General features: G+C 48.5%; 1 protein-coding gene across 1 annotated transcript; it reads right to left on the reverse strand.

Annotated features, from left to right (window-relative positions):
* Nucleotides 1-337: 337 nt before the first annotated feature.
* On the reverse strand, nt 338-14895 carry LOC133759245 (SLAM family member 9-like). Its single transcript, XM_062190187.1, is given in 7 exon segments — nt 338-384; nt 7555-7821; nt 8537-8659; nt 8662-8781; nt 13090-13192; nt 13282-13439; nt 14781-14895. Coding segments are annotated over 7 exon segments (933 nt in total).
* Between the last annotated feature and the right edge of the window lie 1610 nt (nt 14896-16505).

The following is a 16505-nucleotide window of genomic DNA, read 5'->3' on the forward strand; positions in this document are numbered from 1 at the left end:
AGGCCAAAGCTAGCAGCCAGGAACTCCATCTGGGTCTCCCATGTGGATGGCAGAGACCCAAGTACTTGGATCATTACCTGCTGCCCCCTAGGATGCACATTAGCAGGGAGCTGGATCAGAAGAGGAGGAGGGCCTTGAGCCCAGGCAACTCCAATAGGGGATGTGTGCATCCCAAGCAATGGCTTAACCCTATGCTCCACAATGCCCACCTCAGTTTTTTAATTTGCTTTATTTTTTGTTGTCAAAAACATTTCAAAACCTTATGAAAATATTTGCACATTAAACGTCATGAGGGCAATGTTTCTGTGAGTCAAACTGCTGAACGGGATCTGTTTCTTCAGGCTTTTGAAGGAGGATGCCGGTCAGTAGAATCTGGAGGAGAGTCTAAGGAGAGTTCAGAGGAAAAGAATAGTTTTGAAGGCAAAATATTGCCAGAGGAGACCCACAGGAGCTATAGAATGGCAGCACGAAGGCCAGCTGCCCTTCAGGGTTCAGGATGGACGAAGCTATGGGGAAGCCAGGCTGTGGAGACCTGTTCACTTCTCAGCTGGGAAGAGCAAGCGAGCTTTCCATCCATTGGTTTCAAAACAGCCTGAACTGCCAACATGCCCTTTCACTGGACGGTGATCAGTTCACTGCCAAGGGCCAGTCAGCCATTCCCTCCTCTTTCTCCCTGTTTCCATCTTCCTGCAGCACAGGCAGGTGGGTGCTGCCCACATCCATACAGCTCAGACCCCGTACCTAAAATGTGCGACAGGCACCACGTGCCCTGCTGCTCGGGGTAAGCGGTGGGATTTGGGCCATTCTCCTCTGGCATCGCAGGACCTTTCCATCAGGAATCAGCCCCCCATTTTCCCATTTCCACAAAACACTGCTACTTCTCAAAAACAGACACCACAACACAGAATTCCATGCCCTTCCTCCCCCACCTCCCGGCCTTTAAGGATTTATTTATTTGAAAGGCAGAGTGACAGAGAGATGGAGAGACAGACAGAAAAAGAGATCTGCCATCCGCTGCTTCAACACCCAAATGGCTGTAACAGTTGGGGCTGGGCCAGGCTGAAGGCAGGAGCCAGGAACTCCATCAGGGTCTCCCAGGCCCAAGTACTTGGACCATCATCTGCTGCTTTTCCAGGTGTATTGGGAGGGAGCTGGATCAGAAGCAGAGTAGCTAGGACTAGAACCGGTGCTCCAATATGGGATGCTGACATCAGCATCCTAGGTAGCAATTTAACCTTCTGCACCATGACGCCGGCCCTCTCACAGTTCTCCTGCTGCCTGCGGCTTCAGGTGGGCTGGCTCTCTTCAGGTGCAGAGCGACAGAGGTTTGCCTCCGTGGAGCTGTGCCTTCCACAGCTGTGCTTGCTTTCAAAGATTATGCTACCTGAGGTGACTGATGTCCGTGTGCAAAAATAAGCAAGGTCCTGGCGGCCCGGGAGTTGCTTTCCCAGCTAGGAAATCCTATGTACGCCCGAGTATTAACTAGCTGGTAGCAATGAATTCTGTTAAATGCATGATTTGAGCTAGTTCTGGTGAGAAGATCCAACTCTAAGTTCATTTCAATTCCAGCCATTATGGATTAAGTTCTGCATCTTTGTTTAAATTGTTCACTCTCCCTGCCGCATCACAGCACTCACCTGCTTTTGTTTCCATCGAGTGAGTTTCCCAGACCTTTGAGTTTTCTGTGTGTCCTTGTCTCCCTTTAAAAATATTTTAAAAGTAGTGTGTGTGTAGATATGTTTCTAAAATTCAACTAGTACCATTGACTTATCATAAAAACCAGCAAAGCTCTGCCACACCACACCCAGTACTGTTGTTCCACACAGGGGACTCCTTGGAGCGTTTCTGATGCTATCTCCTTGTTATGTAAGAATGACTTACCTGTCCTGCCCTTTCTTGGTTTCAGACGTTATTTGTTGAGTTCCTGTCCTGCCAGGGAGAAGATGATCTGGCTCCTAATCCTCTATATTCTTTTGTTCTTTATTTTAAAGGAAAAAAACGATAGTTACGTTAGCTCTTTCCTAAATTTCTCCCTCTGTTTTCTCTGTTCTTTCTTTTCACAAACTGTGGGGTTCAGCTGTTGGGCTGCTGTCTCAGTTCTCCCCTTCCATTTTCCACCTTTTTCTCTTTTGTTCTGAGATGGTTCCCCAATTTATTTTTCTAAAAATCACGTTGATTTAAAAAAATTTTTTTCTGCTGCCATATTTGTTTCATTTTGTACAGCTCTCATTCTCTGATTTCTCAGTTTTTTCTTATTCTGCCATTCTGTTCCTACTTGAAATGAAATATCTCCTCACATGTCCCTAGGAATATTAAGTATGGGTATTGGTGGTTTTATTTAATTTTCTCCTGCTCCCTGTTTTCTCTCTCTTCTAACAAGTTCTGACCTCCTACCTCCACCTCATGCTGTTGGTTTGGAGACGTTCATGTCAGAAGCTTTCCACAAAAATCTTGCGATTCTGTCTGCTCTTTCTGTATTTCAGAATAAGTCACTTATGACTTGACTGGAAACTTGTGTGTAATGGGTGGAGTTTGTGGATTCTCGTTGCACTGAGATAGGAAACAATGAAATCAACTGAGAGTGAGAGTGAGAAAGGGGAGAAGTTCAAGGTTTCCCCCTTATTTAAATTTAACTTTGGTTCAGTTGCTGGTATATGGTTCAAACTCTGATCAACCTACCTAGCACTCCAGAGCAGCGTGCTAGCAAAACAAAATAGAAATGCCCGTCTTCTTATTTTTTAAAAAGAGATTTTATTTATTTGAGAGATAGAGTCACAGACAGTGAGAGGGAGAGACAGAGAGAAAGGTCTTCTATCTGCTGTTCACTCCCCTAGATGGCCACAATGGTTAGAGCTGGGCCAATCTGAAGTCAAGAGCCATAAGCTTCTTCTGGGTCTTCCAAGTGGGTGCAGGAGCCCCAGCACTTGGGCCATCTTCCACTGCTCTCCCAAGCCATAGCTGAGAACTGTGTCAGATGTGGAGCAGCAGGACTAGAACCGGCGCCCATGTGGGTTGCTGGCACCGCAGGAGGAGGCTTAGACAACTAAGCCGCAGCGCTGGTCCCTGTCTTCTTATTTTAACTTTACCTTTTATTTTCTGTTGAACATCCAGGGAAATTTTTCAGATAAAGATTCCATTTCTATCTTCCACACACAACAGTATAGGCCCCAGATCTTTATGTAACCTCCTGATAAAACCTTAAAGAAAAAAACATTTTTAACTTTCATCCATCCATCCATTCATTCATCCATTCAATAAACATCAAAGTATCTGCCATGAGCCAAATACTCTAACACCCTCTAAGGTTGCAGCTGTGAAGAAAACAAAAATAGTTCTTGCTCTCCCTGAGCTGTAGGTCTTATGGGGGAGACACCCAGCAAACAAGTGAGCCAACAAAGAAGTACATAAGTGTGAACTGTGGTAAGTGCTTTGACAAGACTGCACTGGGAACTTCAAAAAGATAAATTTAGATTTGTTAAATTTTTAAAGAGTTTAGTTGAGTCAACAGTAATTCATGAGTTGGACAGCACCAGACCACAAGCGGTTCAGGGTTCCACTCCAAGGATACCAGGGAAAACCTTGATTAGCTGTGCACAGAAATAAGGCAAAGAAAATACCTGATTGGTCAAAGTGGGAAGTCCCTGGTGAGAGGCTGGTGGATTCTGGTTAGGTAAGTAGCTCTGAGTTGGGTTTCTGTTTGTTTACCAGAAAACTGGAGACCTCCTGGGTTAATGATCTCCCAACCAATTATTTTGAACAATACAATGATTATAAACAAGAAGACCAACTATTAACAGATAGTCAAGTGCTCCTGGGACATGACATTTAACCTGCAGCTGGGCCTTCTGAACCATTTACTTCAACGTTGACAAAAAGCACAACAAAATTACATGTACAACACTTCATTACTGTATTTAACTTTTACATTTCTGACTATTCAATGTTTCTTAAATGAATATGCTCCATATTCTCTCTGATGCTTGAAAACACTCTCAACAAAAATATAAACAGAGGATTTTCTGCAGAAGATATGTGGCAGCTTCCCTGGAACTCTGAACTCTATTTGTAAATGAAATAGGCTTACTGCCCCCAGCTGTATCAATGTCCCTCGCCCACTCACAACAGGAGAGGTTGGCTCAGCAGCTCCTTGTGCAATGTCTTCATCTCTGTGTCTTGAGGGTAACGGTCTACTCCCAGTCCTCTTCTGGGCTTCTCCAAGGTCAAGGTGCTATTCAGTCCCCCAAACTCCCAGGATGAAAAGGAGAAGAAATCCTTTTCTCAGGGACCAGGGTAGGAAGAAGGCTGAATGAACAATGACCACAGGTTAGGAATTGGACTAAAAGGGAGAGAAGAAATGGAAAGGCAGGGAAACAAGAGGAAGAATTTTCATTGACAAAAAGCCAGAGATTTGAGTGGGAGCTGGAGGCTCTTTTAGGAAGCCAAATTTGGGGATGGAGCTGAAACAGCCTCTGGGCCCCAAAGAGGGAGAGGAAGAAGGTGAGACTCTGAAGCCAACCACCATGGCTCCTTGTGTCTCATAACTCACACTTACTCCTTAAATACTTTTTTTTTGGACCTACACTTTTTAGCACCTATCATAGCCTTTGCTCCTTGTTCAGCGGGGGGTAACAGACACATAAAGCAGCACGTTCAGTGATGTATTTGTACATCCCAAGACTCCCTTAAAATCATTGACCAGGGCTGTCTGGAAGACAAATGGTCAAAAAGCTAGTCAGATGCAGGCTGTGATGATTCCAACCATGAGAGGTTAGGGTTTACTTGGACTTCACTGCATCTCCAATGGCTGGAACAGAACTGGGTGCATAAAAGATGCTCACTAAACACCAATTGCTTAAATAAATGGACACTGAAATTCTTATATCTTAGATAGTGGGAAGGCATTTTTAACTTTAAAAATTTATCTTTGAGGGGCTGGTGCTGTGGCATAGTGGGTAAAGCCACTGCCTGCAGTGCCAATATCCCATATGGGTGTCAGTTCGAGACCCAGCTGTTCAACTTCCAATATAGCTCCCTGCTAATGTGCTGGGAAAGCAGTGGAGGATGACCCAAGTGCTTGGGCTCCTACACACGGGCAAGAGACCTGGAAGAAGCTCTGGGATCCTGGTTTTGGCCAGACCCAGCCCCAGCTGTTGTGGTCATTTGGGGAGTGAACAAGCAGATGGAAGATCTCTCCCTCTCCATCTCTTTCTCTCTCTCTCACTCTCTCTCTCTTTCTCTCCTTTCTGTAACTCTGCCTTTCAAGTAAATAAAAAAGTCTTTAAAAAATCACCATTTATATTATTTTAAATTAACAAATCATAAATGCATACACTCATGTGATAAGTGATCTCCCATCTGCTTATTCACTTCCTAGATGCCTATGAGAGCTTGAGCTGAAGCCAGACCAAAGACTGAAACCCAAAACTCAATCCAGGTCTCAGATAGACAAGGACCCAAATACTTGCTCCATCACATACTGCCACCTAGGGTGTACATTAGCAGCAAGCTACTTTGGAAGTGGAGCTGAGACTCAGACCCAGACACTCTGATATAGGTTGTGAGTTTTCCAAGTAGTAGCATCTCAACCATTACACCAAACACCCACTCCCACTGTGATGCTTTGATGTACACACACACACACACACAACTCATATACACACAAGTACAATGTGACATGATTAAATCAAGACATTTCATATAGCCATCGCCTTACTTGCTTACCTTTTTTTTTGAGACTCTTAAAATCTATTCTCTTAGGCGTTTTTAAGTATATAATACACCACTAATGACCATAGTCACCCTGCTGTGAGACACATCCCAAGATCTATCCTCCTAGCTGTCTGAAACTTCATACACTTTGATCAACATCTCCCCATCCCCTATGACATTACATCTTTTTAAAAAGATGATTTATTTGAATTACAGAGTAATGGAGAGACAGAGAGAAAGAGGGAGAGAGAGAGAGATGTTCCATCTAATGGTTCACTCCACAAATGGCCACAGTGGCTTGAGCTGGGCCAAGCTGGAGCCAGGAGCTCTGGACTCTATCCATTGGTCTTCCATGTGGGTGACAGGGCCCAAGTACTTGGGCCATCATCCTCTGCCTTCTTGGATTGGCAACAGAATAGCCAGGACTCAAACTGGCACTCTAGTATGGGATGCAGTGACTTAACCTGCTAGGTTAGAGCACTGGCCTGCCAACATTACAGTTTTAAGCAGAACTATCTCTTTTTTTTTTTTTTTTTTTTTTGACAGGCAGAGTGGACAGTGAGAGAGAGAGAGAGACAGAGAGAAAGGTCTTCATTTTCCGTTGGTTCACCCTCCAATGGTCACCGTGGCTGGCGTGCTACAGCCGGCGCACCACACTGATCTGAAGCCAGGAGCCAGGTGCTTCTCCTGGTCTCCCATGTGGGTGCAGGGCTCAAGCACCTGAGCCATCCTCCACTGCACTCCCGGGCCACAGCAGAGAGCTGGCCTGGAAGAGGAGCAACCGGGACAGAATCTGGCACCCCAACCAGAACTAGAACCCGGGTGCCAGCGCCGCAGGCAAGAGGATTAGCCTATTGAACCGCGGGGCTGGCCCAGAACTATTTCTTAATTTAGAACTAATTCTGGCACAATGATTAGGAAGACAATTAGAAAGGGGAAACGTTAGGAGAAAGTAGTTGGGAGGCAATGTCAGGGCCAAGCAAGGAATAAAGGGAAAGTGTGAGCCACGGAGGCAGTTGTGGGGAGGGAGAGAGGCTCTGAATGGCACCTGTGTTTCGGACTTGGTAACAGAAAGAAAAGAAGGGAAGTGGGAAAAGGCATGAGTGAGGAGCAGCACAGGTCCTGAGGAGGACAGAAGGGGAAGAGGTCCCAGGAGATAGCCACCCACGCCTGCTGAGAGCAGGCCAGCGTGTCAGTGCTGGGAGAATTCAGGTGTGGTCACTGAACTCAGCCATCAGGATGTCCTGGCGACAAACCAGCAGAGCTTGTGGCTGAAAAACCCAAGATGTGGAGACCACGGTTTCAGAAGTAACCGAGGAAAGGGACAGGGTGTGCCTGGGCCAAACGGTTTCCTGCTGAGGTGAGGTGTGTCGGCATTGAAAGAGGAAGGGGTGAGGGGAGGCTGTTGCTTCCCCACCAGACAAGCATGGGCTCAGGTTCCTTTAAGAGCAGCTCTTGGCCAGGGGTGTGGGGGTTTCCTCTCTGAAGACAGCCACGGGGTCTGGGATTCCTGCTTAGTGGGCTCTGCAGGACAGAGAATCTGAGGGAAGCACCTTCCCCCTGGGAGTCCCAAGAACAAACCAAAGCCCCACCGAGTCTCCAGCAAGTCTCTGGGGGCTGGCAGAAAGCAGGTGGACAGAGCAGGGCCCTGGGGGGGTTGTCCCTGAATCCCTGCCTTCTACCTCCTCAGAGACACCCCCTCCTGCAGGTTAAACCTGCCCCTCTCTTTCCCTCTCTCTCTTCAACTGCTCCGAGATCCAAGACCCAAGAGTAAGGACAGCATGGGTGCTGAGAATGGGGTCTGAGGTGCCCCGGGAGGAAGTGGTTCACAGAGGAAGCTGTTACCTGAGCACAGGGGTCTGGTGAGGATGGAGCTGGAGCTCTGGCTGATGCGGTTGCTGGCAGTACAGCAGTAGCTGTCACTATCACCCGATTTCCAAGAGGTACCGAGAGTGGTTCCCCCATGGGACACAACAGCCTCCTGGCTGTGGGGGTCCCAGCTGTACTGAACATCCTCTAACACCTGTTCCAGGGAGCAGACCAGGGTGAGCAAACAGGTCCCATCGCTCTTGATCCGGGCACTGGCAGAGATACGGGGTTCCTGCAGCCTCTCTGTGCCAAGAAGGGAGAGCTCAAGTTATGAGAAGGCTCTGAATTGGTCAAGAGGAAAGGTCAGAGTTCAAAGGTGGGGCTGTCCACCCCTCCTCACCTTAGACACATAGGGTGAAATCCTTGGTGATGTTGTTTGGGGGGATGCACAGGATAATCTGGGCTCTATAGACGCCTAAGTCTTGCAGCCCCAGGGGGCTGATCTGAAGGGAGTAGCATGGTGGGGTATGCTCAGTCTGTGGCTGTAGGGCCCTGGAGTCTCTTCAGTTAGGACTGGTTTGCCTGCTGGTCCTGGTGGAAAGCTCCACATAACATACTCTACCTCCTGCTCTGCTGGGACATCCAGGGGCAAGGTGGCTGACTCCCCAAGGACACTGATCACCATCTGCCCCACTGTGTCCTCTCCCAGGGTTCTTGACTCTGCAGACAAAGAAGGGAAAGCAATCTTTCTATCCACTGGGGGCAACCTCGAGCCCCACCAAGCTCCTCCTGCCAGGGTCCCTCCAACCTCCCCATCTGCCCCCAGGGGGGCTTCTCCTCCCATTCCCAAGACCATAGGGATGCAGATCCATCCACCTCTGGCCCACCCACCCTCTCAAGGGTGTTAGCCCTGTCCTCAGGGTCTGGAGGGGACCACGATGCCTTCCTCCACCCTCCCTCCAGAGCTGCTGTGTAGGATGTATGCTATGGTTCCCAGGCAGGTGGAGGAGCTGGGCACCTGGGCAGGAGTGTGGCACTGAGGCTGGGTGGGAGCTGCTGGTACTGACTGGATTCTTGACTATGCAGGTTAAGGTTAGAGCACTGTCCTCAGGCCTCCAGGACACACTGAGAACAGATCCTACTGGGACACCACCATACGTGGTCCCAGGGGAATCCATGTATACGTCATGGTGTCTCCTCTGCTTTCTGTCACACATGTCAGGATGATGATACAGTACCCATTCTCTCCCATCCTGGAGTTCACTTATGTGGGACTGGGCCAGCTGCTCCATGTGTACAAAAGGGAACAAAATGAGGACTGAGACACCTCTCTGGACCTCCAGGTGATAAGCGGGAAGTGAAAGGCATTGCTGTCAAAAACGCTTCCTCAACCTGAATGCACATAAGGACCAATAGGCGGCGCCTTCCCTTGACTGTTCTAGAGCTCGGGTAGTACCAGGCAGGTCACTCAAATCTCATTTGATTCCCAGACCAGACCCCTTCATGGGTGGAGGAGCTGTTATCTCTACTCCATCTCACAGACTCAGGGAAGCTGCCCAAAGTCATAGGTATTTAAGTGGTGATTTCAAAACCCAAATCCAGTGGATTTAATCCCAAAGCACCATTCGGCCTTAGCCCTGTGGCCCACCCAGGGCAGCTCAACAGTGCAAAATAGGAGCACCAGGGCCCAGAGTAAGTCTCTCCAGAGCAGGCAGCCTGGACATTTCCACCAGTGGGTAACTTTCTGCTGCTTGCCCCAGGCTCTTCTACAGACTGGGCCCTGGGATGCAAACCCTGTCCTTTTGGCTTCTACAGGCCCTTTTCCCCCATGGCTTCTGCAGTTGAGATGGAAAAATGCAGTGACATTTAGGGACCCAGAGATGTGCAGGGTGCAGGATATGAGTCCCACTCCCAAGTGTGCACTTTCCGGCTGTGTCGTGTGTCTTGCTGTGTCGTTTCTCCTCTCTGAGACTCAGTTGCCTTAGCCTAGAAATAAAAATCTCTGTTCTGCCTTGTGGTAGAGCTATCCTGAGGAGAGAATCAACTGGAAAACATCCTGGGAAGGTCACTGCTGTTGCTGCTGGGGTGTCAGCCAGGCAGAAAAGCTCTCTGGAAGAACCCCTTCCCCAAAAGAGGTTAGCACAGCCTTGTCTCCTGCTCTGAGCTCGTCCTGCATGGACAGAGGGGTTCTCCTGCCAGCCTTGGGCCCACCCTCATGAGCAATGCCATCTTGGCTGCAGCAGCCGCAGCCACAGCCCCAGCCCCAGCCGCAGCCGCAGCCCCAGTCCCAGCCCCAGTCCCAGCATCCCCTCGTTCTGCGGTGAGGAGCAGCCACAATCAGCCCGAGCCTGATTCATGGCAGATTTGCCTTCTCCTCAACAGTGTCAACCCGAACAACAGGCAATCACCTCTGCTTAGAAAATGCTTCATCTCACAGGAATATTTAATTAAAAAAAAGAAATTTAGGATTTAGTTATTTAGTTATTTGAAAGTCAGTTACAGAAAGAAAAGGAGAGAGAGAGAGAGATCTTCCATCCGTTGGTTCACTCCCCAAAAGGCTGCAACAGCTAGAGCTTAGCGAAGCCAAAGCCAAGAGCGAAGAGCCAGGAGCTTCTTCTGGATCTCTTGTGTGGATGTAGGGGCCCAAACACTTGGGCCATCTTCCCATGCCATTAGCAGGGAGCTGATTTGGAAGTGGAGCAGCCAGGTATTGAACCGGCGTCCATAGGGGATGAGGGTGTCACAGGCAGAGGCTTTACCTGCTACACCACAGCACCAGCTCCTGACAGGAATATTTCCTATCACTTAATCCAAAGAAAGTGTCTGAGAACATTCTTGGCCTTCCTTCCATCAGATTCCCTGTGTCCCGCTACTATGCACCTTTTTTTTTTTTGACAGGCAGAGTGGACAGTGAGAGAGAGAGAGACAGAGAGAAAGGTCTTCCTTTTTCCATTGGTTCACCCTCCAATGGCCGCTGCGGCCGGCACATCTCGCTGATCCGAAGCCAGGAGCCAGGTGCTTCTCCTGGTCTCCCATGTGGGTGCAGGGCCCAAGCCCAAGCACTTGGGCCATCCTCCACTGCCTTCCCGGGCCACAGGAGAGAGCTGGCCTGGAAGAGGGGCAACCAGGATAGAATCTGGCGCCCCAACCGGGACTAGAACCCAGTGTGCCAGCGCCGCAAGGTGGAGGATTAGCCTGTTAAGCCACAGCGCCGGTCTACTGTGCACCTTTCCTACCTGCCTCACACCAGAACCTGGCACACCTCCCCGGACAAGGGCTGCAGCCAAGGCTCAGCTGAGTCGACACCAAAAGCCTTATAATCCTCCCAGAACACGTGAGGGTGGTGGCCTGGGCACAGGCTCTCAGTTCTTCTGGCCTCAAGGTTCTGAGGAAGTGTGGCCTCCCTGGCTGCTCTCTGCTTGCCCCCTGCCTGAGCTGTGACTGCAAGCTGCCCAGCCACAGGCTAAGGTGGTTCATCAGTGTTGTGAGTCTGGCAGCACGCTTCACAGTCATTTGGCTGCCGGGTGTCAGTGGCAGCTTGGCCGATGTGTGGGACAGGCACCCAGGGGCCTGTCGCTGTCTCTGAATCTAAAAGAGGCTCGCGGTATCTTCACTGGCTGAATTAGGCAAGCGCTGGCCCCTCTTGGTGCTGCGTATGCTTACTATGTCCTGTGTATTTTTCCTGGATAAAATATTTTTTCTTCTAATTTCTCTAAGAAATACAATAATAGCTTTCTCTCTCCTCAGTGTAGAGCTTTCCAAAACTCTTTCCCAAGCCTTTTGTTCTCTCGAGAAGTAGTGTTCCTTATTCACTAATGAGGAAGCTCAAGGCCACACAGGTAGGCTGTGGTAGGTAGGTTGTGTAGGTACACACAGGTAGGTTGCGGCACAATATGGTCCTCAGGGCCTGAAATCCCAGGCCCTGCCCACTCCTACCTGGGGCAGGTCCTGGGCAACAGTATTTTCCAGAAGCTTCTTCCAGAAACTCTACTTTTTTTTTAAGGTTTGAAAGCAAGATTTATTAGAGTCAAAGACCTCCAGCCAGAGTGACATGGAGGGGGGCTGCGAGAGAAACAAGACACAAAAGACGCCATGGCACTGGGGTTTTTAAGTGCAATTTTGGGGATGAAACTGTCAAATAAGGTGGGGAAACTCCAACAGAACATCTGATTTACAATTATTTATCGTGTCTTGCTTGCTCACCATAAAACAAAAAACCATCACAAGGTGGAATACTTAATTTGTTTTCATAATAAACTGTGGTCATTACTCCCTTGCTACTCTCATGGTAAATTTGGAGATTCTGAAGGAAGGAGGGTGGACTTTTTGTTTTTGCTAAAGATAACCTTTTGGGGAAAGCAAACATTTGACACTTCTAATTCCACTGGGAACCCCCTGACTGTTTATTAACCCATCTAACTCCTCACATTCCCCTCTCAACAGGAATGGACCCTAACATCTGGTAGGGGGACTGGGCAATGATCAATCTGGCTACTTCATGATGAAAAGGGTCATTGTTGGGAAGGGGAATCAAGACAGGGTTCCAGCAGGAGGTGGCTTCTCAGCGGGAGGTGGCTTCTCCAGGGGGATGCAATGCCAGCTTGCAGAAACTGCTTCCATCAGAGGTTTCATGTGCAAGGCCACCTAGAATTTACTTTTTCAACTCTAGAGAAAATGAATCTAACAAGCAGTTTAAACTCAGAGGATCTAAAACTGAGAACAGAGTCATTATTTGAGGCCCTAAGAAAGGTGTCTAAACCACGAGCAAGTTTTCGCACCGAGAGGCAAATAGAAACTGACAGAAAGGGGCCTGATAATAATCAGGTGGGCTTTAAGGCCTTGCCAGTTATGAGGCCCAGGCCTATCTACCTCTTCACATGGGGTACATCATAAGGGAGGCACCCTGTTGACTTCCATTACCTAGCTAGCCTAGGAGGGGAGCTGGCTTGAAGAGAAGGTAGGTGGCAATTCTAAAAGGAAAACATTTTTAGTTAATATACGGTTCTGCCTGCAATGTTACTGACCCTACTTGGCCATCCCTTCAATAGCAGTGGTTACTTTGGAAGCTGGGCCGAGTGAAGGGCTTTTCAGCTTAGAGCCAACAAGGCCCATTGCTCTGATCTGGAGCCCTTCGACTCCAGGGCAGTTCCATTTCCAGTGACCCAACTCCTGGTTGGCAGGAGGATCTTCATAAGCTGACTTCTGCTGAAGCCTTGGCTTTCCGCATAGAAAACCAGTGCAGTGGACTGGCCTGTTGGGTCTCCTTGGTGGCAGATCAATGTGTAAAGCAACCATTAATTGTCCTGCCACCTATCTTTGCATTGCTTCTGCCCCCCAGCTTCCTCTTCCTCCTGGTTTTTGTTAAAACAGACCAGAGGAGACCTTTAAAAGGATGCAAGTCAAGGGAGTGCTCCGTCCTTAATCTTTGGTGGCTTAAGCTAGAAATCTGTAGTCACAGGCATGTTCTGATAGAGAATTTTCTTTGAGGTACTGTTACTCTTGTAACTAGAAAGAAAATTATAAATGATGGTGAAAATGACTGAGAGATGGACACCGCCCCAGGACACTCACCATAGACTTGCAGATGGTACTGCTGGGTGTGGGTGATGGGAGAATGCCTCAGGTTAGTGTGGGCCCGGTAGAACCCTGCATCCTCCAGGCTCAGGTTGCTGATCTGCAGAGAGTAGCCTGGGCCCACAATGCTCACACAACCCTGGTACCGGGTTTCTGCCTGAGAGACGTGTCCAAGCTTCCAACTTCTACCATGGTGACTGAGGCGATTGTCACAGGGACTGAACGGGAGATCCAGGAGATGTTCTCCACCTGCTGTCCGAGCAGCAGCTGCAGGGGCAGAGTGACAGACCCTCCTAGGGTCCCAATTACCACCAAGGGGCCTAGGTCCTCTCTGGAAACAGCTGGCCCTGTGAACGCAAGACAGAAGCTTTAGGGGCAACCTGACTAAACGGAAAATCATAACAGGCCTGAATGAGACACAATAGAGAAGAGATCATTAATCCCATTTTATAGATGGGAAGACAGAAGCCCCAATGAACTGAGGTGACTTGCTGCAGACTACATAGCTAGTTAATGATAGAAACAGAGCCGGAGTCAATGGCCTTTCCTTCACACCAGAGCAGCCACCTGTGATATTTGCATACACTAATTCTCATATAATGAAATAATTATTTGAATGCTCTCCTGAGTTTTATAGGTACTAAACAGAACAGTGAGTTGGGAAATTCTTGGGAGGCACCTGATGATCCCTGCTGTTAACTCCCAGGGGACTAGGCCCAGACCTCACCTCATCCAGCCCCATGCACAGAAGCAGCTGTCTTGCAGCATCCCCAGAAGTGCTTTTCCAGCCACTTCTGAAGCAGAAATCGGCTCCTCCAAGGCCTGGCCAGGGCTCCAGGGATGCACCTTTCTAGAGTGACAGAATTGGTGCTGTGCTGGCCACACCAGTTTAAAGCTGCTCAGTGGGGCAGTCATTGAAATTCCAGACCATAGTTCTCTTGAAAGAGAATGTAAGGACTGGGGCACCAGGCAGATTTCCTAGATTCACTCTTTGCTCTACCTGGCACCACTTGTGTCATCTTCAACAGCTTATCTGAACCCCTTTGAGTCTCAGGTTTCTCACCCGTGAGAGGATGAGTGTGGTCTTCTAGAACTCTGTGAGCATTAAGTGAAATAATGCAAGCAAGTACTCTTCACTATCAGAATTCACTACAATTATAATTCACCAGAACTCATAGTTTGTCAAAGCCACTTAACATCACTGGAATAAATTAGTGCATGCACCTTGTTTGCACCCTGCCAAAGCTGGCCGGCACCCTCGCAGATAAATTTTAAGAGCCACTCCTCAGTAGCGTGATCCACTGCTGTTAGGTCATTTTCACAACACAGACATGTGACCCCAGGAGGCAGAAAGTCTGAAGCTGACCAAGGTCGACTCCACAGTTGCCTAGAGAGAAAGGCAGCAAGGCTCAGTGAACAATCAGGGAGGCCTCTACATCCTGGCTTGAACTTGAGAACCAGAAGGACTGTCTCCATCGCTGTTTCCTAGGCCAAGTGATGAAGCTGTTTATACCAAAAGTTGAACAGAGAAGCCCCATCATGGTAGTTGTGGTCAGGAGCAATGGGAGGTGGTAGCCACCTGGAGGCACGTGTGTCAAGCCAGGGGACACGCAGCACGCCAGTGTGGTCACCACAGAACCCACTGGAACTTCCTCTCCCCAGACTGGGGCCCAGGCTTGAAACCTAACCTGGAGGAACTCCACCTACATCAGCCACGTGGCTTGCCCTTGGCCTTCCAGTGCAGTAACTCGCCAGGCCCAGTTCAGGTTCTGCTCCCTTGCTGCCACCTTGTCTGAGCTCCATCCTTCTTGTAGAACCATACCTCCCTCCATGCTTTCCTTTAGGCTGTGCTTCTGTTGGTTTAAGTATTTATTCATTCTGCCTCATACAAATGGCAGTGCTCTGCATCTTTCCCCAGAGCTCATGAGCTCCCCCAGATGAAAAGGTGGAAGAAAATTAATATTTGAATAATAAAGTAGGACTGGATGGTTTAGTCTCATAGTTAGGTATAGTGGGGTGCATGTCAAACTACCTGGTCTCAAGCCCATTTCTGGATTCAAGTAAAGAGAAAGAAACACAAAGCCATCAGATATAGAACCAGAACCAGACATGTGGCCAAGCCTGTTAAGCCCACTATCCTTCCCACAAATGTGTACAGCAGATATTTTTAATCGCACTGGACAAAGACAATGTAACTCGAAGAACTTTAGGAACTTTCCCACACTCACCAGTGAGGTAGCAGCCATGTCCACATGACAACCCAGGAGTGTCTGGCCCCAAAGCTGGTTCTCTGTTTGCTAGACTGTGTGGCCAGCAGCAAGATTTCCCCACACTCAGCCCCTCCCCATGTCACTATCCTTTCTCAGCCTCACAGAGAGACTACAGGACTAAACTAAATACTGGTGAGCAGTTTTATTATGTATGTATGTATTTATTTAGAAAGGCAGAGACATAGATGTACTTCCCAACAGTTGGCTCACTTCCCAAATACCACAACAACCAGGGCTGGACCAGGCCAAAGCCAGGAGACTGGAACTCAAACAGGGTCTCCCAAGTGAGTGACAGGGACCCAAGTACATGAGCCAACATCAGCTGCCTCCCAGGCTATGCATTTGCAGGAAGTTGGAATTGGGAGCAGAGCCTGCCCTTGAATCTAGGTTCTCCATTAATGGGATGTGCCCCAACTGGTGTCTTAGTGGCTTCACCAAATGCCCTCTTCTGTGAATATTTTTTTTAAAAAACAAAACCTGGCTCACCCATTCTTTCATCCTAGGTCTGGAAGGTGCCCCTGTGGACAATGACCACCAGGGGCCTGTCCCGGAAACCATAGCAGGAGAAGGGTTTCTAGATGTGCAAGTTCTGCTGAGAGAGAGGAAGGTGAGGCTGGGAGGAATGTTCCTGGAATCCAGCTTCTTGATTTCAGTTCTGTGTCTTTGGTCAGGATGCTGTGGCTCTCTGTGGCTTTCTTTTTTGCTGTGCTCTCACAGCTGAGCTGTGCCTATCTTCAGTTTCTTGGATCACTAGCCATAGCCCGAGAAGCCACCTGATCTCTCTGAGCCTCAGTCTATCATCTATAAAATGAGTGCAATGCTTTCTGCTTTACCCAAATTACAGGATTGTTGCATTGATACCAATTGTAAAATCTAAGTGAAAGTTCTTTATAAACTTCCAAGTTTTATACATATCTAAGTTCATCAGTCTTTAAGGACACCTAAAGGCCAGGGTGGGCACAACCCTGACTGCAGGTAACACTAACACCTAGCTCAAGTTGATTTTTCCCTAAAGCAGAAGGAGACCAGCAACAGAGCCTAGATCCTCACTGTGAATTTATTTTTTTAAAGATTTATTTATTTTACTTGAAAGTCACAGTTACACAGAGAGAGGAGAGGCTGAGAGACAGACAGACAGACAGA

The sequence above is a fragment of the Lepus europaeus genome, chromosome 5 (assembly GCF_033115175.1).
Source record: "Lepus europaeus isolate LE1 chromosome 5, mLepTim1.pri, whole genome shotgun sequence".
NCBI lineage: Eukaryota > Metazoa > Chordata > Mammalia > Lagomorpha > Leporidae > Lepus > Lepus europaeus.